Below are 25,342 nucleotides of genomic sequence, written 5' to 3' on the forward strand. Positions count from 1 at the left end.
GGGGCCTACTCTTCTGCACATGAGACATTCGTCACTGCTTCATTTCCCTACCCAGCTTCACCACGAGAATCCCTTTTAGCACTCCAGCGGTATACAAATTGCTAGGAGAGAAACCATCCCTCTTTCAGAGGTGCTGAACTGAGGTATAATGAGACCGAGGAGCTTGGTTTCACCAAGCAACCTGCTGCAGAGGTTCAGACCAGGAACTGGTTCCTCATGATCCAGGGTCTTAAACCACAACCCTTCCCCTTGGAAAGCTGGACGCTCTGTACACGAAGACCAGTGTCAAACCTCCACTAGCTTCGATGGCATGTGAGTTCACTGCCAAATACACCAATGAAGAGGTCATTCCTTTGAAATCAGAGAGGTGGAGAATCTACCGTTATTCTTCCTTCATAAATGGTAGAAATTACAAGTCCAACCTGCAAATCAGTCCCCTGGACCCAGACAATGAATCAGACCTGACTATACTGTGAGTAAATATGAAGACACATTTGACACCACACTGTTACATTTCTTGGACTCAGTAAGTCAACAATACTATCAAGATTTTACTGAAGACTACCCTACTTATATGTAACCTATTGTACTGCCTTCTCGGAAGCTCACTTTGTTTCCCAACTATTTATAAAAAAAACAGCTTTTATAATACATTTTGAAAAATGGGTTTAGACAAGAATCACAGCTTTAGTAAACCTTTTAAATTGTTGCCCACTGCCAGATGCAAGTGGACTGGAACAAAGCAGCAGAGGAAGAAAATTCTTGCTCTCAAAGGATGCTAAATAAAGATCATTTGTGTTTTCATATGTTCATTTTAACAGATTGCTTTGTATTCACAGCTTGGTTTCCCTCCACCATGCACAAGTAACATGGCTGGCACAAATTCATAATGAACTGTGCTTTGTCACGCAAGACCCACTCTATGCTCTCAGCGTAAGTTATGCAGATACACACCCCCCCAATGCATGTGAGGAAAGAACTGCTTTGCCCATCACAACACTACACTCTCCTGCAGACACAAAGTCTTTAGGGTACAGGCTCTAGCCCACTTCTGCATATGCAGTGTGACAAGGGCCTTCAGGAAATATAATATCTACAACAGACTACTCTGGTCTCTACCTCTCTTCTTCCCCTGGGGAATGAGCAGAAATGAGCCTTACACATAACCTGCTTTGCTTTTGATTTAAAAACAAATGAACTAAAGAACAGAACGTTTGGATGGGGGGGGAGGGGTCATAAAGTTCCTATCCAGTTTACAGCTTACACCAAATTTTCTACAATTGAGAACATGTTCTGAAATTGTTTTGCTCCAGAAATAAACTAAGAATTAACAGTGATACCAGCAAATAACTACAAAATACTAGCAAAACTCTAAGTAGCTTGGGAAAAACACCCCCGACAAAACCGCATTATGCTGTTACCCCTAGATTTGTTTCTCTCATCATTACAATCATCAGCTCACAAAAATGCACAAGTACCTTTTCACAGTGCCCAAATCTGCTTTATATAGATAAACTCCACCTCCTGCAGCGGCCAGGTGAATGCCCAAGCTGCTACAACACTAGTTTGCTTTTGTGTGGTCCAGAAAGGCTGCGCAGTACCACTGCCTTGGTAGGTTTGCCGTGATATGGAATTAGAGCCTCAGAGAAAGACCGAAGGACTCAAAGGCAACTGCAAGCCCGGTGGGGAATGGGTGGACTTCTTCCTGCTGCAGGGACCCACTGCACTGCCCTGCTGTGCATCGTCTCCATCGTCTCCATCCCCACCTTTGTGAGACAGAAAAGCTCTTCTGTGTACAGCTGGTATTGGCTACATCTTGATGATGGGTGCTAAGGAACACAGGGGACTGCTGATAACCCCTTACCATAGACATTCAAGCTCAGAGGAAGATTCATCTTCCTGTCAAACACCTTAAGTCCCTCCAAATACCGAACAGCAAACAAAAAAAACCCTGTCAATGTCATCTGATTGCATCACCTCCCTCTCTCTCCAGGACTCAAAGCCATGTCTCCAAATAGCTGTTTGCTTTGCAAAACAAAACAGATGTTCCCTAACGCCCAAACCCTGGCCGCCTGCGAGGTGGTGATCTGCTACGCCAACAAGGAGTGGCAAGCGGCAGGACTGGGGCTGTGCCTGCGCATCTGTGCTGCGGCGGGAAGAGCGCGATGGGGAGACGTGCTCCCAATACCCAAATGCCTCCACCAGCCCCTGCGCTGCCCGTCTCCATCCGGCCCTACTCGACACACCCAAAGGCACCGAATAAAAAAAATGAGAGAAACGAAACCCAACCCAAACCGCTGGGAGACAAAGCAGGGAGAACACCTATTTCCCGGATAAATCCAGCTAAAAGAGGGCCAGCACGCCAAGCCGCAGGTAGCAGGACACCACCCCACTGCCGCAGCAAGGCGGGGGAGCAGGGCCGGGGCCGCAGCCGGCCCCACGGAGCCTCGCTGCCCCGGATCCGGGCGGGATGGCGGGGGAGCCCACCTACCTGCTTCTCCTCTGCGGGGCGGATCGGCGAGGGCGGGATGCCCGCGGCGGGAGCCGGCAGCGGGGAGAGAAAAGAAGAGAGAAGTGAGGCGTGAGGGATGCGCCTGGCCGCGGGGCGGAGCGGCCGCGCGTCCCCGCCGCCTCACCTGGGTTGCCCAGCTTGCTCTTGTACCGCATGCCGGTGCTCATGGTGCCGCCGGCCGCCCTGCCTTCCCGGGAGCCGCGGGTGCGAGCGAGGGGGAGTGTGCGTGGGAGGGAGCGCGAGTGTGTGTGCGCGGCCCCAGCGCCGCCGCGGAGGGGCGGGGGCGGCCGATGGCGGGAGCCCGCCCCGGCCACGCCCCGGGACAGCGGGGAGGGGGGACGGGGGGACGGGGACGCGACCCCCACCCCAGCGCATCGCACTCACGGGGAGAAGCCCCCCCGCAAGGTCCCCGCACCGTGCCCGGGTACAGGCGCCGCAGGAAGCACGCCCTACTCTCGAACAGCAACCCAAGCGCCAGGTGGAGGAAGAATAGACCGTGTAAAAAATAAAACAAACAAAAAAACCCCACAAACCAAGCACAAATGGAATAAATAGGAAATGCATTTCTAGATTTAGCACCTTAAAATACAGTGGGAAGGCCTGAATCATACTGCAAGCGTACTGTGTGAAGTGGGAACGTGTGCTCTGTTCCCATTAAAACATTTTAAAGAGGTGATAGGGAAAGTGATTTTAGGTAAAAGCTGTCAGTATAACTTTAATAAAAGGCAGGAGAGAACTCAAAAGAATTTTAAACACTTCAAAAGCAGTAGCAGCACATGATTTAAGTACTACTCCTAGGAACCTCAACTTGACAGTAAAGGAGCAAGGGTGGAGGGGACTTGAAGCCCCAGGACACCCAGATCCTTCCCCGACTTCCACAGCTGCAGCAAAGGGCCATGTCTTCCCCCTTTCAAGGACAAGTAAATAATCCCACTTGGAACTCTTCTGAATACAGGACAGGAGAAGCTTGGCATGGCGATGGCTGCACAAGGACACACACCAGGCTTGGAATAAAACTGACACTGATGCCACAGTGCTAACTTTTTAAATTCTTGTAGTCATCACAGCATTTATCTCGCCCTTTTTTTCACCCTCTCAATCAAAACATCCCTCGTATCAAAACAAGATGACATTTCTGAGACCAGAGATTAGCAATCCCAGGCATATATGTTTTAAAACCCCATTAGCTCATCCTGAGTTCACTGTTAGTCATTGATTCAAAGCATTAGAAGAAACGAAACCAGGTAATTGTCAGTGTATTTGCTTGCTTTTAAATGCTAGAGTACCACAGACCATTAGAGCCTCTACACCACAACTCAAGGCACCAATGAGCCAATCAGACTTTCACGAGTTGTTTTATCATCTGCCACAGTGTTTTAAATCTAATGAAGACCCCAAGGACCACTGTCAAACACTCCTTGATCCTGCTGCACAGTCATTAAAATAGCTACATGTGGGCACTTGGTCAAAGGTCAGCCTGGAGAAGGCCACCGGAGTGGAATTCAGAGAAATGGACTTGCCTTCCACGGTGCTGGCACTGCCAACACCAACAGGAGTAGAAACACAAAGTCAGAAATTGGCTTTTGCCAGGGTCCTCTACCCAGAGATCTTCACAGTAGAAAACTATATGTTCGACCATTAAGCTGTGAAGTATTTTAACAAAACCAAATGTAACTGAAGATTAACATCAGACAACATCAAAGAAGTGGTAGAAAGCATAAAAATTAAGCCTGCGTTCAATGGAAAATACTCTCATACGGTATGAGAAGTACTGCACACCCTCTTGGACAATTATTAAAATAGATCACAGGTTTTGAGCCAAAATGCTCCAGCTGGAATCCACAAACCCAAAGAAAGTGCAGACAATCAATCGATAATCAGTATCTGCTAGTGAGAATCTGTTCACTAAAGCTTCCCACACAAGAGTTGTGACAGTAACTTTAGGTGCCTTGATTTGAAAAGAGGGGAGGAAAAAAAAGCTCTGTTTTTAATAAAATTAAAGACTAGGTGCTTTTGAAAGCCTGCTTCCCCATTGTCCTCGTTTGCTTTGAAAGATGAACCTCTCATGATACCATTGTTCAGAGAGCTAATCCAGTATGTTGCTAATGTACGTAACTCAAGTCTTGGTTTCTCAGGAGGGGTGTGGCTGTCCTGACTTTCACAAGCACAAGTGGACAGCACATCATCATAAGAAGGTTGCAAAATATGATACAAAATTCTGGAAGAAAAACTAATAGAAAGGTGCACATAATGGCACACAATTCATGAGAAAATGCTGTTAAATCTGTCACCTTGGCCCTCTTGACAAGACATGCCTACAATTCAAATCTTCATAAAGCCTGAAGAGTATGAACACAAACCTGTCACTCCATTTCTTCCTTCAACTTCATTACAGCAGCCACTGAGATGATAATGAAATGTCCATTTTATGCAGTTCAACTCCAAACACAAGTCAAATATGCAGCCCTGTGATCCAAAACGTTTGTTAATCCTATCCTGATTAAACACTCAATGCTAGACAACAAAATTAAGGCTAATCATTACATGAAAGAAACCACAATTTAGTACAGAAGACGAAGTGTCTCAATCACATATTCACAAAATAATTTACACTTATGCATATATAATACACACAACACTACAAAAGCATGCAGAATAGAGTTATACACTCAGTAATGATGTAAAGAAAACACCAACATTAATGAATTTATAGACTAAAGTGTGTGATCAGATTTTCCATGGTGTTTACTCACCTAAAAGATGTCAGTAGGTGCCTAATGAACTACTTTTTTTTTTTTCCAAAAAAATTAGGATGCAAAGTCTTGCTACCTAACTTTCAGTTCAACACTTTTAAAGTTGTTTTGAAATGAAATCAAAGCAGTTTGTATGTAGATAAACTCTAGAAAATGCCTTCGTTCCCAGGACAAATATCACCATTCCTTTGAACATGCACTGTGCACAACTCCATTACAACATGTCATAGATTAGCTTGAAAAAGACAAAATCAAAAAAAAAAAAAAAAACCAAAACAAAAGCCACCTCAAAATTCAACATTTTCCACATTCATACAATTTATTACAAATCTTCAATGAAAATTAGTGTTATGGTATATAAAAAATTCAGTACATGCCATTGCTCAGCTGACAGATAAAAATGCCTGTGACAAATTCTTGCAATCAATACTTGAGACAAATCTTCAGAGGCATCCACAGAAGTTGTTGGCATGCATTGTGTTTATGGGATGTTAAGGCACAATGATTTAGAAAAATCAGCTTCTCTACATCACTGGTGAGACAGTGTTTCGTACATTTTCTCATACATCACACAAATCTCAGTTACCAGAGATTAAGCTTCAAAAGTAACCAACGCACAGAGAAAGTTACGAAAAACTGATCCAATACACAATGGCTTAAAATGGCAAGTGGAAGTTATGATACTGTGCAAACACACATATGTTTACTGTAAACAGGCCAAAGTCTTCTAGTATTAATAACAAAATTCTTCAGAATAACCTACCAGATACACGATTAACTCCTTAAACCCATCACAATGACTATTCCAAACAGTGTACTCTATCAGTTTCTGTATAAAAAGGTATAGGAAGGATAATAAAACCACATTTATAGGTATGAAGACAGTGTTACCAAAAGAGTCAAAAAAAAAGATACAATATAACTTGATTAACATTGAATATATAAAACAAGCCAGTTTACACCATGATCTTCAGACTCTGTGTTTGTTTTAACGCAGCTCTTGATCTGCGGCATCCAGCTTTTGCATTCGAATGTTACCATTGGGTCAAAGAAAACAGAGCACCCATCCACTTAGAGAACTGTATCCTGCTGCAAACAAAAGTGGAAAATAAAGAGCATTAGAAAGGACAAACTCTCTGCACTGCCAAAGTGCTTGGGACAGTCTGAGCTCCCCTGAGCAAAGCAGCATAAGGCAGGGAACAGGGCATTTCAGTTACTGCATCACGGGGACCGGCAGCAGAACTAGATCAGCTGAGTCAGATGCAGCTTTGCCCCAAGTATTTATCACAAATATCTAATACAAGCACATATATGAGAATTTATTTTTAGTTACATACTTTAAGCACTCATACCCCACCCCATCTGCAAGAATACAAGAACTGCATTACAGCTCATCTCAACAGTAATGCACACAAGAAACCAACCTCAGCCTGTTACGTGAAGCATTACTTCTGCTAAGGAAAACAAAAACCACTTATCTGAACAGGGCTAAAAGCAAGCAGCAAGTTTGATGTCATGCGCAAAACACTCTTACGACACTGCTTAGGTAAAACAGGAAAGCAAATTAATTTTTCCAAGCATTCATATGGCTGAAAGAAGGAATACTGGTCTGTAACTGCAAAAATAACTACCAGTTTTGGAGGTCTCTATGGCTACGTGCCAATTGAAAAGGCTGCTACAAAGAAAGCAGAATTCTACTGTGCCTGAAAATTGCACCCTGCTTAAGCAGCTGTGTCATACTTGGAACTCGGGAGACACCTCAGATTCTCCAGTCCCCAAAATACTGATTCCCCAAAGGAAAAAAAAAAAAAAACAAAACAACAAAACCTTAACCTAAACATTCATCTGGATGGAAAAAAGAATTATCTTGGAAAACACTGTTGTGTTAACTCACTTGTAAATACAGTGCAACACTTATCCAGACTACACTTGCTGACTACAGTTAGAACAAGGAGGAAGGAAAGTTGACAACAAAGTCCTTTGCTCTTTGCCATTCTCACAGTGGAGATTCTGTTCAATACACAATTACTTAATGTTTTAAGGAGGCCATCACTTCCTATAACAACCAGAACAAGCAAGCCAGCATTAAGGCTTTAAAGCCAGAGTCCACACATAGCTAACCAAATTCAATATTCAAAATCAAAATTAACCTCTTGCATTACACTGCTACTTGAAGTATGAAAGAGAAACTAAATTTCTGCCATTGCCTAACTAATCTATTACAGAAGATACCTCAAGAGGAAACTGTAACTGATGTCTTAGACTCACAGAAGATTGCAATTTCCAATAAACATGAAGGCTCAGGTTGTAAGCACAGCTGTGCACTGAGGTTACCAGCACTAGCAACATGATATCCACATTTTATACACATATAGAACATACTTGGTCAAGGTATGTTTGTGCATTTTCAGCATGGATTCATTTCACTGTTCTTTCTTCCTAGTCTCCCTACGAGACAATATTTTATGGTAAGTTAGGTTGATATGGTTCTTTAAAAATTTCATCTTCAGTTTTAGTAGACTAACCTTACATTCCCCCATAGTCCTTTCACCAACACATAGCTTTAATAAATGTCTCCATTTGCAACGTGAATTCATACCATCATCCAAGAAAGACGATGCATTTCTCCAATAAGCCATTAAAACAAAACTTTCTCAAGAAGTAGCTCAACTAGCACTACACATGCCTGCATCCTGATGCACGTGGTCAGACAGCTCAGAATCCTATACTTGTAAAGGTTTCAAAAGCCTTGGGAAGGAATGGGTTCACCTCCCCCTCAGCTGCTACCAAGACCACTATGATGCAGGGCAACTTGACATCTCTCCATGTATACTTCTGAATTCCCAATAAGAGAAATTTGCTTTATAAGCAGTTACATTTTCTCACTGACCTAAATTCTTTTTCTTCAGATAACATCCATTTAATGTTGTAGTTACAGCCCTCTGAGTGTCCAATCATTAGCAAGAACTTTCAGAAATGGCATCTTTCAAAAAGGAATAAAAGTACTGGATGACAACAATGTCCTGTTGTTATCTAGTTTTGACTCATTTTGTCCCTCACACCCTTAATATTTTGGGGTTTTGATATTTCAGCCATACTCTGTTGACTTGGCTGCTTCAAGTCAGTTCTCTTTTCTCTTGATAGTCTGTAGCAACACTTTATACTTCTCCATAGCAAATTTCATCAGCGAAGTAAGTATTAAATTACAAAACTGGCTTCTGAACTGCTTTGTAATGTTTATCAGTTCATTTAATATGCTAACAGGGTTAATATCCACTGAGTTACATTTACACACCAGGCTCCAAGCTCCAGAACTGTAAGAAAGGTTCCTCTGAAAAAGTTAATTTAGCAACAAGTGGCCTGAAGCATTTTCAGGTCCCCTGTGACACTATGTTGTGCTTTGCCATGGACCTTGTACATCTGTGTACTCCAGTCCTCAGGCCTGCTAATGCCCAAGAACATCACAAGTGCAACCTTTTTCCTATTCGTAAGACTTGCACAACTTATTTTCTGTACAGACAGAGATGATGTGGAACAGCCAAGTTCACAATCCAAATACAACGTTATCTTTTAGGATGTTTTACTTCAAATCCAGGAACATGACTGTTTCACCAACTGAGAGCAGTATGGACTAACAGGGACATGATGTAAGATATTTTTAGATGAATGAACTCAAATGAAAGCGTTATTGTCCCGTACATCAATGAAAAGCCATAACATGACTCTCATCTGAAGTCTGTCTACGTCTCTGCACATTTTACATGAGGGCTGGTGGGCACCAGCTACAAGATGACTCTTGAGGACCCTGCTAAGATCTTTTTATACAAGCTAACTTCAAGGTCCTATGGAGTCACACAAGTTCAGCACTTCAGTTGTACAACAGCAGAGGAAAAAATGACAATTTTTATCAGAATTCTACTCTCTAAAGGAAGTGAAAGCTTGTGCTAGCCCATCAACGCAGGGTGTGCTAAACAGCTCCACAGTTAGAAGAGCTGGAGAACGATGGTGCTCTTCTAATCTAGTTTCTAGCCAGAGAAACACCGCCTGGCAGTGCCAGGCAGTTGTTCCAAATACTACAAATTTGCCCAAGCTTCACATTCTGTAGGCTCTCAATTTCAGCTGCCAAAAACTACAACATGATCTTTACTTCCTCAAATGACATTTCTCATCAGATCAATTCAGCATTCAGCAGCATCGTTTCAGAAGGCTGGTTGCCATGACAATGCTTTGTGTTTTTCTGTTAAATGATGTCAATTCACTGGTAGAAAGAACTAGCTATTTGGTGCCTTTTGTACTGTTCTTATCAAGAATCAGAACAGTGTTAGTGAGCTCAGAAGGCTTTAAAATACTGGTGGAAATCATGAGCTATACTAAAAGAATTTTCAACATCCTACAGATATTTTAAGTGCAAGATGCTTGGGCTTTTTCTGAACACATTTCCCTAACCATAACTACATTTCCAGCTGGCTATATTTGTTTTCCACAGCCTCATTTCTGTTACTGGTTTGTCCCAGTATGATCTTGAAGCTGAGTGGAAGACAGACAATCCAGATTTAGAAGAATAACAAGAGGAAAACAGATTGCAAAGAGATACCCTTTCAGAAACAGAGACAAGAAGGGAAGGAACACCCATCAATAACCATTTAATTTGAAAAAATAACTCCAGCTTTTTGTAATAATTGCTCATCTGAGATGGGTAAGTTCAGAAACTTGTAAATACGCTGTTGGAATTACTGCAAGCTTATTTCAAAAGGGTTTCGTATTAGAGTATCCAAATAAAACTAAATCCATTTCAGTTTTTGGTAACTTATTCCATCCCTCCATCTCCTTCCTTTCCAATCCTTTACTTGAACTGTCAAATATAGACAGCAATAAGCCTCTACACTTTACAACAGTGTCTTGCATTTTAACAGCAAAAAAATCTGAAAAATCAAGCTTGTCTTGAAGTCTTTACCGTGCATCACATGGACCCGTAAGATTAGTATATCAAAAGTTAGGGTAAAAAAATTTTTTATGCTTATTCTAAGAGTATTCTGGTGTCTAGTTTTGCTCTCACTGCCTGCTACAAATACCTCCGCATGCACTGTTTGTACACAGAAGCTATGAAATGTTCAGAGGAAACAGACGAAAATGTAGATCAACATACCTTTGTTAGGGTTGCTCTCAAAAACTCTTAATCACCACCATCTCATACAGTAAGTCTGTGTTCACAAGTATTTTGTCAAAAACTGCAGTTGGCACACTGGTCACTACTGTTTGCAAAATCATCTTCCTTTCCTACCTCTCACCCCATCTCTACCAGTGCTGCTCTTCTTTCCCCTTTGGGTTTCTACTTCTCCACAGCAAGAAATCTGTCCACCCTCTTTGGAAATGTTGAACATATTCCCTGCATATAAACTTTGCCTTTGTCATTCCACTTATGCTTCTCTTATTCTAGCCTTGAAAGTAAAAGGAAACTGTTTGAAGTAAATTCTCCCTTTGCTCTTTCCATAAAACCTTTAAAGATGCCCCTATTCAAAAGGGATCAGGCAGACCAGACCTTCCAGTCATCCCATCTGTGTAGCACTTTATGATAATACAGAATTGTCAGTCTTTTTGGCAAGGATTTGAGTTTAGCACTTCTTAATCATTATGCAATGCCAGACTCTTTCCAGAAAACCCCAAAGGATCCAGCAGTCTTCTCCCCACCCTGTAATACTTCTGAAACCAGAAGCGGGTATTTCACATATTTGGATATTACCACATTTCATTATCTTACTGTTTACTCTCCAGCTTTTATCTATGAAGGTATTTATACCATACTTCTCTTTTCCCAAAATATCTGAAAACATCTTTATATCTGTGATTTATGAAAGGGAAAAAATTTTAGGGAACTTTTGAACAAAATTAATAAATACATATTTATCCAAAATAAAGAGTAAAACCCATTATTTTTTTACATACATTATCTATAAAGTTACATATTTTTCTCAGCACAAACATAAATACGGGTGCAAAAGAGTAACTGGAAGAGGGACTGTGCTTTCAATAGTAGAACTGATCCTTTACAACTCTTGCAAAACCAGAACCTGAGAGATGCTCAAGATAAGCTTCGATAGAACAAAAAGATTGATATCAAGTATATTTAAATGTGTTGGCAGCTTGATTCTGTTAACTACTGTGTTAATTACAAGTTTCCTGGTTTCTCTTGAGATACTGAGTTCAATAAAATACAGCAAATAAATCTGATGGGAATGCTGGAGGTTGAAATCATCATTCCTCCTAAACTGCAAAGTCAGTTACCATGCATGAGAGAAACTTCCTTAAGGCTAAGTTTGAGGTGAAGATTCAATTCAACATGCTGACAGAATCACACAGCAACACTTGTTCAGCAGGACTGCCATTTCAGTTCTAACTGTGCACATTAGCCAATAAATTATGCTAAAGGTCTATCTATCAATATCTCAAGGGTAATAAAAAAGAAGTTCAAAAGTCTTTCTTGAAAGCAATCTGTCAAACAGTATGATTTCCATAGCAGTTCCAGAAATGTAGCTTAGGAGATTCCAAAGAAACAGCAGGATCTCCACATATGAAGATCTCATTCAAATCCTTCTCAAATTTGTCCACATTCAATATTTCAGACCAACTAACTTTAAGATTTAGTTCAAACTAAATTATAAGATCATGTAGATACTTAGTAAATCTTCAGATCTCTCCTCCTTATTACATTTAGTGGTCCAAAATGTAGTCCAAATTATCAGTGTAAAGTCTCTACAAAGTAACATTTCACTTGGAGGCACATGAGCACCTCAGAACTGTTTACTTCTGTATCCATAGCTGCAAATTCAACCTGGGACAAATCACGCTCCAATTTATTTTTATACATACCATATCCACTATTGCCAGAAGCTATGAAACACAGGGATTTGGTGCCATTACTAGTTAACTATCAGTGGGAATACTGCATCCTATTAGCCCTCAGATACTGATCTCACAGTAAATCCACTTATCTAGGAACTGAAGACAGACCTCTGAATATATTTGTACCACTTGCCATCCTGTGCTATGCAAGCAACAACTATGGACAAGCCTATTTGATTTAGGGTGGTTTTTTTCTTACCAAGTATCAGTTTAAAGGATATCATGTGATCAAATGTGATTTTTAAGTCACACAAAGAATGGACCATCTTCGCAAAAAGCAGTAATAATAACTTAAACTACATACGGTCTCCTACATCAAACAACCATTTTCGTAAGTGGTCAGAGATTGGCCATATGATAAAAAAAAAATCACCATGAAAACTTGGGACCTTCAGTTCAGGATAAAATATTTAACAGGCTGTATAATTACCCACTCCTGTCTGAGGAAGTGAGAGCTTTATGTTGGACACTACTACCTCATACACTGCATGGTCAGCCACAAAATTACCCTTAGTGTTTAGATTTCCAGCTCTGGGAAAAATATATCTTAGTATGGAAGTTAGAAGACATGATGTGAAGACTCCTCTGTCTGCAAAACTTGGAGTCAAAAAACTGTAACAGTAAAAGAAACTGAGTTTGAATTACTTTTTTTCTCTTAACTACTTCACTCAGATCACAGTGCACATACCAGTAAAATCATCAAATTCTGCTTAAATAGGAACACAGTGAATAACTTTATTCCTTCGGAGATGTTTTTATTCTTCTGGGGTTTGGTTTTGTTTTTTTTTTTTTTTGGTTTTTTTTTTTGTTTGGTTGGTTTTTGGGGGTTTGTTTTGTTTGTTGTTTAAAATATAAACAGGAAGACTGAAGGTTCAAGTAAAGGCAACAAAAAGATCTCCTTATTTTAGGCTTGGAATGTTGGCAGCTGCCACAAGGTCATAAGGGATAATATAATCCATTTTATTCAAGCTTTACATTCCAGAAGACTAGAAATCACAACTGGAGTATTAAACTGAAGTATTAAGCAACAAGAATCCTCATATCCTCCTATTTTTTATTCTTGCATTCATTATACCAGAAAAGCTGCATTCTGAAGAAAGCATGAATATTTGCTACAAGAGTTTTTTTTCTCCACTCACTCTGATACCACCTCATATATCATATATAATGTCCAGGGAGTCTGTATTCAGTACACATAACCAGTTTGTCTAAAATTTCTTTTAGTTCTTTGAAAAAACGGCTGTAAATTCAGCAGCCTCCATAGCCCAAAATACCTTACCTTCTGTTTATACATACTCAAATTAATTTTCTGAGCAGCTTGTGCTAACAGAAACAAAGCCAGATGATCCAAAAATAAGGCACTGAAGATAAGCATTTCCAGGTCTTAAACACAGCTGGAAAGGTAACATTTGCTTAGATTTTTTTTCTAGCCTACCCAGATTATCACTCAATTTTTTCTGCAACTACTGTAAAAGCAAGTCCAAAGTGCAAATTTAATAATAATAATTGTGAAAATCTTATGTAAGAAGAGTAAACAAGTCAGAAAATTAATACCTGATGCATCCAGATGTTAAGCATCTTAATCATCACCAGGCTTCATCCTCATTTGGGCTTGCATCTGTGCAATCATCTCCTGCATGCGGCGCAGCTGTAAAAAAGACACCCACACATTTAAAACGATTTCATGAGGAGTCAAAAAAGTAGGAAACTGTAAATCTTTTTATTCCATGGTAGAACACCTATTGGCCTCTTTATAAATTGGAAACATTCTAATAATTCATATAATGAAATATTGGTTTTCCCATCTCACATTCTTTAGTGCATTACATCTAACTTTCACAAAAGATTTGTAAGAATACTTGTAATGAAAATTAAAATTAAGCAATAAAATCAAAATCTCTTGAAGCTAGCTATGTTTGCAGATCTATGAATCAACATTTAATCTACAATAAAGAAAACATGCCCCTTAGGTTTGAGTGACCTGAAGTAGCTTTGTTCTGATACAAGTGCCCAAAGCATAATATCATGTATGAATACTCATCCTGTGGCTAACCAGAGAACTCTGTAAATTTTTAGCAACAGTAACAGCCAAACACGCAGACAGAATTTTAAAAACTACTTCAAAAGAAAAAACAGAAATATATTTACAAAATTTGGAAAGACAGACTAAACATATTAAGCACCAACATTTTTACATCTAAACAATGGCTTTTCCTGGAAATTGCTGTTTTCTTAAAGCATTTTCTTGCAACACTTATAAGCTAATTTCCATCTCACAAAAGGCCAGTTATATATAACTCATTTCTTTCTCCCCCAGAAAAATAGCATTAATTTAATTAAATGTTCATAAGCAAGAATAAGAAGCACTAATACATATTATCAAAATGTATATGCAAATACTTCTAGTTTGGTTTATAAATGACTAGGTATTTCCTTCCAGATGCAGGTGGGGAAGCTCCACATACACAATTTCAAGTGCCTTATCTTACCAACTGGAAAAGAAATAGGCTGCAATTTCCATGTGCACTACATAAAATATGAGCCCATGTCCAACTGGAAATCATATAATAAACTGAGAATTTGTACAGAAAGTTTGCATTATTTGAAGAATGATTATGTGGCTTTTAGTATATTCAGCTTTTTTTCCCCTTTAGAGAAAAGTAGTTAGGGAATTACTTTGATTTATGTGGGGTAGGGGGGGAAACACTTCAACTAAAAAACACTGTTTAAAACAATTATAATGTATTTTCATCCAGTCAACCACAATAGCTATTGTGACACTAGTTACTCCATCAGATTCAATACAAAAGAATCTGTGAAATGCTTGACTACATGTACGTAGTGCACTGTTAGGGTTTGGGGTTTTTTTGGTTTGTTTTTTAACAGAAGGAAGCATCACAGAACAGGAGCAAATTAATTGCAGGTGCCTATATCACCTTTTCTTGCCTGGCCTCACATACAGATATGTTAAAGTGTAAGAAATTAAAGAGTAATTATGAATAACTGGAGAGTAAAAAAACATGAGATTGCAGCATAGCCAGAGGTAACAGCTTGCCTAAAACTAGGTGTCTTGTATATCGGTACTTATGTTCTTGCTGCAGCAGCACAGGCTTCAGCAGAGACTAATTTAAGTTCCTGTGACTGCAGCACAGATGCATTCTGACAAAAGGAGATTCACACAGGAACAGCATGAAATACAGCTAAGTCTGTAATGATTATTATATACTCATCTACATCTTTCTGCTAAACACTTGAAACAAAAAGCTTCTGATCAAAAAGATGGCATAATACTGCAGGAAGGAGTTAAAATTAGCAGAAAGTCTCAGAAATGAGTGCTGCATTGATTCCATGGTGCAAGAAAAGAGAAAAGTTTCAAAGATTAACTTGGAAAAATATAAGACACCTGGTCTTTTGAACTGCCTCTCTGCAGATTTACCATCAGAATAAAACTACCTTTTTGAAAGCTCGCCTACTTGAGCTTTCCCAAGAGCACTCCAAGCTGAGCCATGAAACATTCCCAAAATAGAAGCCATTCAGTAATCACAGGGAAAGATACTGCTGCACATGTATTATGGTGATTGCTCAGATGCAGAATTCTGCTAATAGCCAACATCATATTTTAAGTCTTAAATACAGCATTGAATCTTGCATTTTCTTAACCTTAATTGATAAAAATATGTCCACACCATGGAAGATATTAGATGATGTATATGACTCAAATATAAGGAAGGACAAAAGCACTAGGAGAAGACCTACTCTGATCTAACATTAAGATTGTAAGATTTTCCTTTTCCATTTTCATATGGTGTTTTTGAGATCTAATGGTGAAGTGTTAATATCCATTACCTAAATAATGGCAGGTTTCCAAAGCTATTTTAGCATAAATCAATAAAGAAAAAAAAAAAAAAAACAAAACACACACCACCAAACTTTGAGGCACAAAGTCTATTAAAAAAAAACCTAAGCACACTGCTGTCTCCTATGGCCATAAGTTCATAAGTTATCACTGAAGTTTCCTTCTCATAAGGAAAGTTGGCCAGAAAAAAAAAAAAGAAAATGAAAAGGTACTCAAGCACACCTATCTTTTCCATTGAATCAACATTTTGGTTTAGTTTCTGCTGAGCATTTGATAAGCAAACAATCCAGAATGGTTGCTTTTTGCTGTAAGACTGTGGCTTCAAACTCACAAGTATCAGTTTCATAACAGTATTCTTAGCAGACAACCTATGAGTAATGAAAGATACTATACACTGAGGCCTGGCTGCGTAACTACAGGGCTAAAGTCAGCAGTAATGACTGAACTTGGGGGGGAATGCACACAAATGTCTTGGAAATGAAATGGTTTGTACAGTAGGAATCGTGTCAGCTGGAGTGTAAAATACAAAATGAAATTAAACAAAAGTAGTATCAAACTGCATTGTACTTAAAGGAGTAACCGTATCAGTCTCTTCCACAATTCCTCTTCCAAGTAGAGGACAAGATGTAAGAACCATTCCTACACATTACAATACAAGCTAAAAACAACTCATGTGTTTTCACCTTACTAGACCTACTGCATAGACAGAAACAATCTTTGCTCTTAATAAAGGTGAATATAAAACATGACACAAAAGACTGAAATTGATGTCACATCAACATCTGTGTTCCCTTCACCGTTGAGGATTGCAAGCATCAAGGGCATAAAATGACTTTGATCTTACTCAGCAGCAAACCTTCTTACTTGCAAGAGCAGCATTAATATATTCTGCAGGGAACTTGCATTCATCCCCTGAAGAAAGGATACTACAACATGATAGCATAAGGTCGATGCACATGATGAAGAAGCAGCTAGGAAACAAAGGTTAGAACGCTGCTAAAACAAATAATTCCTGTGAATTCCCAGATAAAAGTCAAAGAGCAAACTTAACCTTGGTATAAACTTCACCTAGTTTACTTATGTCAGGACTAAAATTTAGTTCAAACTATCATGTAACTACTGGGTAGTGACTACACATAACTACTTTAGCAACACAAAGGAAACACACATTTAAAATGCAAGTTAAAGTTACAGAGTTAAAAGTGAACCATATGGCTTCTTAACAGCTTCCATGCCATTAACAGAAACCACAGATACAGAGCTCTGCTTTACCTACAAGATTTCATCTGTAGTATGTTTTGCTCAGAATACCGACAAGTACCACTCCTGCCTGAACAAGGTGAGTGTTTTTTCAGTGACAACCCTACAGATACCACAGGAAAAAAAAATGGTCAAGAACAAACAGTATCTACTTCCCACTGACACACTTCCCCTCCTCACACCAAGTATGATTATTTCTGCCCATGCTCTCACGTAAGAAAATTCATAAAGGAAGAGATTGTAAGAATAAGGCAAGATGGAAAACTGTAGACAGTGTATTTTCTAGTACACCAGGAGGTTCCCATGGCAGTTGCTGTTGGTTAAAAATACTTCCAATACCAAAGAGTACAACTAATCTTGTTAACTGAAGACAAGAAAAATACCCCTGACAAAGTTACTATATTGGAAAAGGGGCTACCATTGAGAAGTCTTTCACAGTACACTGACATTAATAAATAGCAGAAGTCACTATGGCCACTGCCATGGCACTATATGGGCAGCAAGCATTGTTATTAAAGAATAATTAAATTTAATTAATTAAAGAATAATTCAAAAGGACAAAAAAAAACAAAAAAAAAAAAAAAACAAAAACAAAAAACCACAACAAAACAAACCACCAATTGCTAAAAAGAAAGTTGTTCTCCATTCCAGCTCCTAAAGGATTCCCATTGCTAATTGCTTACTAAGGGTTTTCTTCTCGTGACGTTCTCTCCCAGGACTGAGACTACATCACTTCACAGAGAAAAGCTGAAGCATTCACTGTAAAAAAAGCATTACTCTCTCCCCCTGTCCTAGGCAATAACATTCCACAATGCAAATTACACCTTAAAGCTGCTTCTATTTCCCTCAGGTCTGCAGGCCTTCACGGGCAGTCACACTGTCTCTCCACATAAAAGTCTGTACCTTCTCTTTCAAGAAAACTCTTACACAAATACCTGCAATACCAGGCAGTTACCTGTACACATAAGCATCCATCACATCCTCACCTACCCACAGGGTTGCTGCTAGACCCTGGCCCGGCAGCCCCACCACTGTAGGCTGTCCCCCCGCTGGCTCCCATACTAAACCAGGATTCTTTATCTCATCTGATAAAGGGTTAAATACATTCAGAAAGTTGAAGAACACAGAGAAAACAATTTCAACCCTGCAATTAATTCTACTATATTCAGCCTACTGCTAACCAACTCCACTGAAGACAGTGGACCAAAGGAATTTGCCCAAAGCCTCAGGGTAACTCACTGGAGGAAAAAAAAAAAAAAAAAAAGAAAAAAAAAAATCAGAGGATGTTTGCTCCTTGATGTTTTCACGTAATCATGGTCTTAACATTTTTCTGGAAGTATTGCCTCTCAAAACTTTGAAAGGTTTTTATTATGAGATATTTTCACAGTGGGAAGAGTATGGCACAACACTACAAACTCTCATCAGTTTGTGCCCACAACATCAAAATAATCTGAACTGAAGCATATTTACAGTAAGGATACCTTTATTTTCACTTCCCAGATCAGAAACACAGGTCATCACTTGCAAATGAGCAAAAAGCACAATGAGATTGAGCAATAAATCTAAAATGACAGATTAGCAATTCCAAATTGCTGAACTGGGGACCACATCCTTTGGCGTAATAAAAGATCATTTAGCAAAAGTGATGCCTTGATAAAGATGATTCTGGCACTTGCCCAGGCATTCATTCCTTCCAAGGTTATATAAACCTCACAAAACTGTAAATAGAACTTCAAGCACCGTTACTGATGGGAATGCAAAACAGGGGGCGAAATGGATATTTGTTTTCTCTTCGAAGGCCATGGAATGCAAGCCCATTTCCTCTGTGCCTCTTTCCTCCCCAGATTTTTCTCAGTCTGAACCTCAGGGATGATACAGAGATGAAGGGACTTCATACCATCTTATCTACAGAAGATTCAGAAAAGCCTCTTGATCTCTTTGGCACAATAGAACCCAGAAGTTAAAAATCTATTTGTTTTTTCAAGTTCTAACCTAATCCTCTGCAACATCAGCAGCAGTTATTCAGAGATGATTAGTCCCAGAAGAAACTTTCAGAGTCTGCCCTCCAAGAAATTCAAGACTTCATGCCTTTAGCCATATTATATATATTAAAACCCCCCACGTTATATACATATATATACACACACTATATACACATTCACACAGAGTGATCAGAATAGACCAGTATACAATAATGTGCCCGCCATATCAACAGTTTCCAGGGGAAATGTTTATAGGAAATTTTTTTCAGACAAAGCCTTAAGACAAATAGTTCTACAAGGATACCCAAGTTTCTACTTAACTACTAGACATGTACAATGTATATAGTTCAAATAACAGGAGAAATAGTTATGACAAACTCTAAGCCTACTGCCTGAATCTTAGAAGCATTAAGAAAAAAGTGATAAAAAAAACGCCACAAAACATGTTCAAAAAATGCTCTTGACATTCCTGTCTATCAGCTGACAGTCCACTGTTGTTTTGCACACACATCAGTAAATGGGAAGCAGTTAATTTGAATACAGACTTTTCATTCTCGTAACTGCATGGCCATCAAGTGGTCTTATGTTGCTGAAATGATATATAGTGATAAAGTGATAAAGATGCACCTCATTTAATCTCCAGTAATTCATGCTATTAACTACTAGCTATGGTGATAATGATCTGCTTTTGTATCTCATTTTAGGAAAATCTTTGGCTATTTATGTCGACATAGCTATTGGCTAACACTGGCAACCAGGGTTAGCTATTTTTAAATATGGGTGTTATAAAGGAAAAAGGAAATGCACAGACTGAATTAACTACATCTCAAAAATGTCCATGAATGGGAGTCTGAATCTTTCACCTCAGAAACACACAGAACTGCTTGTAGTTTTTTATTTCTCACTCCAAATCACTGCATACATGCACTGATCTTTTCAATCATGTCTTCCTACATCTATGGATTTGGATCCAAGCTGAACTGGATAAAAGAAGGATAAACAGAAAAAACCCCTATCTTCCAATTGGCAGCAAGTCTTAAGTTTTCACAATGCAAGCAGTCATAAGGATTGGCAATGTACTACTAGAATTTAAATACTAGGCTAAAAATCTCTGAATCTTTAGAACTTTAGCACAAAAACGTTGAGAGGCCTAGTAGTAACTTGAAACCAGAATAAGAACCCACAGATTGAAAACACCAAATCCATAAATTGACTGATAGAACAGAAATACTGTGAATTTTGCTGCAAGTCAATATTAAGATGAAAAAACGTACACATTAATTATATCATGGGAGTTTTAAGACTCAACCACCTTTTTCTATTCCATAGCCACAAGACGTAGGAAGAAATGCACTGGTAACATGCTTGCAATAAGCCATGCACATCTGAAATGACATCAGACTATCAGTTTACCCCAACATACTATGTTTAAAGCAGCATATGTAGCTGACAAGCATAAATTGATTTCAATGCTTAAAAACCAGCAACCATCCTTATGGAAAATTAGCATACAAACGGGAAGCGAGAAATACCCTGCCTACAACCAAGAGTCCACATGCTACCTGCCATTCACAGCATGTAAGTGACTATAAACAAAACACTTTGTATGAGCAACTTGTATATTCAGATTAGGTCTGTCAATTTTCACAACTCCAATCTTACACTCGTAGGCAGTGCTTGACGTAGAATACTCAAAATGGAACATAGCATGTTATATTAAAGAACAACATTTTTAGAAGCTCCCTCTTACCTCAGCCTCTTTCTGCTGGAGGATTCTATCCTTGTCTACCACTTCTTCTTCAACAGGCCTATTGAACAAAAAAACCCACATTGATGGTATAAGACACAGAAATAAATATCTCCAAGAACAGATTCAAAGCTCATATTTCAGCTAATATAACAACAGCAAAAAAGCCTACATGCACAGCAGAAATTAGGACATTCTTAAACCCATGCTTTTCTTTTGTAAAACGCCATCTTTACCTCATAGATTCCTGTTACTAACTTTCCCTTTCTTAAAATTTAATTTCTTCACTGCTATGGGGATTTTTTGCCATTTACTGTAATTAAAAGATTTCCTCCACTATCTACTTGGTACAAAAATCAACCATTAAAAAGCTGTGTAGGCTATTTCCTTTCTTCCTGAAGATCAAAATGCTTGGCTGAATACTTAAAGAACAAGTAAAGTGGGGACAAGAATAAGTTGCTATCAAAAAAGATGCAGCAGAGTAGGTGTAGATTTTTTGCACTAGGTTGCCAAGAACAGAATCTTCACCAAGAAAGAAAAAACACACGCAAAACATGCACGTGCACACACACCACAAAACCCACACACATTATCAAAAAAAGATTGTCTGGTTTAAACTTCTCTCTCCAGCTATACATGAAGGAGCAAGAGAACAGCCACCACAGCAGCCCTGCAATAACTAGAGAAGCAACATCCCACCTAATCAGATAGGCTGAGGCCTATTTAAATGTGCCTGCTAGATTTTATTTTTTCCAAGTAGACATCATTAAATAAAAATTTATCTTCCTCTCAGCACACAACTTATTTATGCACATTCCAATTAAAAGCATAGAGAAAAGGGAATGGATACAAAACCAAGAACAGCAGTTTGTAAGCACAGCACTTCACTAGTTATTATTCCTCTTCAAGAAGAGCATTTCACACAAATTTCAGTAACTCCATAGATTGAAATCTCATCAGAAATAATTAGTTACAGGTGGGATTAGGAGGAAAAGCAAGTCCAGTGTCACAATGGGAAAAAAAGACTCACAAGCAGCAGAGCCCAAAGGCACACACATACTTACTTGCCAGTTCGTTTTAGCCTCTCCGAGCGGAAGTTCTCGTAGTGCAAGTCTTGCGTCACCTCCTGCAGGTCCTGCATGTGTGTTCTAGAACATGCAAAGGGATATTGAACACTTTGTCCTTCTTACCAAAGGAAAGAAAAACATCATTTTATCTTTTATTTTTTGCTTTATATAATGGATGTATTTACTGGGAAAATAATCCTTACAGGCCAAGCCTGCCATAAAAGCTAGCCAGAACTCTGCTTTCGTGTTTACTGGTCTTTAATTCATACTGAAGTGCCCTCTCACCAAAATTCTTCAAAAACCCAAAGTATGCTGTCCTCCTCTTGTTCACAAACTACTTTACAGGAATTGTTTATACCAGTCTTTGCACTGTTAAGAACCTTGAAGACAGTTATTCAGAAAGATACTTTAACTCCTAAAGTATTTTTTGAATTCTAAGTGCTATTAAGTACAATTTGTAACTGAGAACTAGGTGGAGCTCCTTGGCTCACCTAACAGCTGACATTGCCTAACATTTTCCAATTGTCAAAAAAAAAAAAAAGTAAAAAATGCTTGCTACCGACTACCAGCAGAGGGCAATCCCTGCCCAGTAGACACCGAAATCAAATGCACAACAGAATTCAATTTCCAACAATAGCAAGATATTATTAAAAAAAAAAAAAATTCCCTTAAAACCATCTACACAGGCAGATTACCTTTATCAGCTAAAATCATAAAGCAGCAGGTTATTATATTCAACATACAATTTCCTATACTGCCAAAAAACCTGAGCTTTGCCCTTAGAACACTCTTCACAGTTTAATCAATCCGTTTGAGTAGGATTTTAAAAGCCCCTCTGCCCCACTCACTGTACTGTAAGAAAGCTTCCATTTATATATAAAGCTATCAAATCAGGTCACATAAGGCATAAGAACTGTCATATATACCTGGCAGTGTAAAATACAAAAAATATTTTCTGATGTCAGAGATCAGAGGATTTCAGCAACAAAACAAGCCGCAGGGTGCTAAAAAGTCACTATTACAGTACCACCAGAGGCAGTTTTGAGTTAAGGAGTTCGTGTTCTTGTAACTCTCTAGTCACTGTATCAGTTATGGCACCACAGGAGATGGGATAATTTTACCATTACTCACACCAGCATTGTGCGCAGTTTAAGGAAATCATTGTGCTCTGGATTTTCAACTTCAACAACTCCCCAGGGATACAGACGGCCTCTGATTTTTTTCCCTTTCACCTCAATAAGTTGATTGGATCCAATAACAGCAAAGGGAATGCTAGCCTAGTTGAGACAGAGCGAAAGTTACTATTTTGATTTTTGAGCAGTTCCTCTTTTTTTGTGTTTTGTTTTTCTTTTAAAGAAAGCACAAAGACTTTTAAGTAACAGACATGAGAGGAAGAAAAGAAATGCTAACAAACGTACTCTACTAAAATCCTTACACATCAGAAAAGCAACAAATCCTATTCTAGACAATGCAAAATCATTATGAACACCTGTAGTTTTCTTAGGATCAGTTTGTCTTAAGAGGCAGAAAAGGAAATGATGCTTTGCTTTAGGAACACTTGACTGTTGTTGAAGTACAGTTTGGGTATAATGTGTCATCTGACATAACATCATGCATGGAAAACAGCCAACAGAAACATACTTCAAATACACATTCAAATAGCTAGAGAGCACACTTCAGACACATTCTTTGAGCACCTTTGCAAGTATCACAGCACAAAAAGGAAATTACTTCAGTAAAACCTTTATCATCTGCTCTAGCGATAGCTTAGTTGTTAATTAGTATAGTAACCATAACACGTGTTCATCCTCTCTCTCTGCTTGCATGTTAAAAGGTTTGAGTCAGAAAACAGACTGAAAATCACAGTTCTTAGTGAAGAGTTGCTTACATTTAAAAGAGAAAAGGAAGTCATAACACACTACACTTGGAATTCTGATGAAGCAGACTGGAATAAAAATGATTATAATTCAGAGTGAACATCCAAAGAAAACTTGTATTTTCAATATATTATAAAGGGATAAAGTACCTTTAAGCATGCTATAGGATTGAAGAAATACTGCAGCAAATAATAAATCAGGAGTGAAACTTGCCTTTAAAACTCTGGTTTGTTCTTTAAATTCCTCATCTTCATCAGAATCTGCATCAGGTAGCTGATAAATCCTAATGCCATGTTCAGAAATCTCATCCAGAACCTTAAGTTTACAGAAAAAGAAGAAAAATAAATTCTTACTTCATTGTAGAGGTACTCAGTTAAAAATATATACAATTGATTTACTAGTCTCATCTAGAAAACTCAGGATGTTTTTCTGCTTTAAGTAGTTGACAATGCTTAGAAAAAAGCATTAGCAGAAACTGCCATTTCTTATGCTTTGAGTTTATGTACTACCAAATTAGTTTATGTCCAACAAGACTTATATTATATGGCATAATTTAATTCTACCTATGAAGAAAAAAACCCCAGCATTTTCCATTTTTTCTTCATTCAATAGAGACTTGAACCTCAAATCCATAAATATCCTGGAAAGAACAGCACAAGGTATAAAAGCATTCAGCAAGCAACCTACATGTTTTGAGATGTAAGAAAGGAATACTAAGTGGGAAATCAGTCACATCCTTAAATTGAAGGAAGGAAGGCTAGACTAGACCTGACTAGATTTTAAAGATTTTATTTTACTATTGCAAAAGAAGTATCTTAAAAACATTGCTGAGATTTGCTAACTACAGAGGTTCTTTTCTAAGAGCTACTAACAGGCATTTTAAAAAGCCAAAGCATTTGCTGAGATTACCTCTGAATTAAACTGCTGTAATCTATCTATAATACAATCTGCAAAATCAGAAATGGCTGAACACGAACAGCAGCTCACCTGCCTGGCCAAAGAGAAACAGCCTCACTGACTAAGTGCATTTTGTAACATCTCTGCATATGACCTTAACAAGAGTATTTTTGCAGAGTGATACAGAAATAAAGACTTAAAATAAACACATCAAGGTGCAATCAAGGCCTTCAGCCAACCATCTATAGCTATACTTGGGGAATAAACATCAGAATTAGAACATTATTTGCCATGAATGTTAGCTGCATATGTAATAAAATATTTGTAATACAATATACTCTTGCACAACTTTTTGAAAACTAATATGCATGTCATTGTCCAAAGTGCCAAATAACACAGGCTTAAAAATTTTTTAAAAGGCACAGAAGATAAAAGCATTTTTAGAAAACATAGCAAGTAAATTATTAAAAAAAAGCCTCATAAGATTTCCT

General features: G+C 38.5%; 2 protein-coding genes across 6 annotated transcripts in view; both read right to left on the minus strand.

The window, feature by feature from the left end:
* SEPTIN5 (septin 5) overlaps nt 1–10,569 on the minus strand; it is a 55,200-nt gene extending 44,631 nt beyond the window's left edge. Inside the window, exons 1-2 of one of the 2 annotated variants that reach the window (XM_033008142.2) lie at nt 2,637–2,783; nt 2,492–2,502 (exon numbers count right to left, since the gene is read on the minus strand). In XM_033008142.2, the coding sequence (XP_032864033.1) occupies nt 2,492–2,502; nt 2,637–2,679 (54 nt within the window). In that variant the 5' untranslated portion in view covers nt 2,680–2,783. Of the gene's footprint in view, nt 1–2,491; nt 2,503–2,636; nt 2,784–10,546 lie in introns of those variants that run through there. The other variant, XM_033008143.2, reaches the window with a different exon arrangement.
* The window catches only part of LOC104369039 (septin-2), a 41,374-nt gene continuing 21,597 nt past the window's right edge, over nt 5,566–25,342 (minus strand). For 3 of the 4 annotated variants that reach the window (XM_033008146.2, XM_042805436.1, XM_033008147.2), the window contains exons 8-13: nt 24,168–24,269; nt 23,209–23,354; nt 22,075–22,158; nt 21,014–21,071; nt 13,720–13,813; nt 5,566–6,354 (exon numbers count right to left, since the gene is read on the minus strand). In XM_033008146.2, the coding sequence (XP_032864037.1) occupies nt 13,745–13,813; nt 21,014–21,071; nt 22,075–22,158; nt 23,209–23,354; nt 24,168–24,269 (459 nt within the window). In that variant the 3' untranslated portion in view covers nt 5,566–6,354; nt 13,720–13,744. The remainder of the gene's footprint in view (nt 6,355–13,719; nt 13,814–21,013; nt 21,072–22,074; nt 22,159–23,208; nt 23,355–24,167; nt 24,270–25,342) is intronic. The other variant, XM_042805437.1, reaches the window with a different exon arrangement.

The sequence above is a fragment of the Tyto alba genome, unplaced genomic scaffold, assembly GCF_018691265.1.
Source record: "Tyto alba isolate M040663 unplaced genomic scaffold, T.alba_DEE_v4.0 Super-Scaffold_44, whole genome shotgun sequence".
NCBI classification, from domain to species: domain Eukaryota; kingdom Metazoa; phylum Chordata; class Aves; order Strigiformes; family Tytonidae; genus Tyto; species Tyto alba.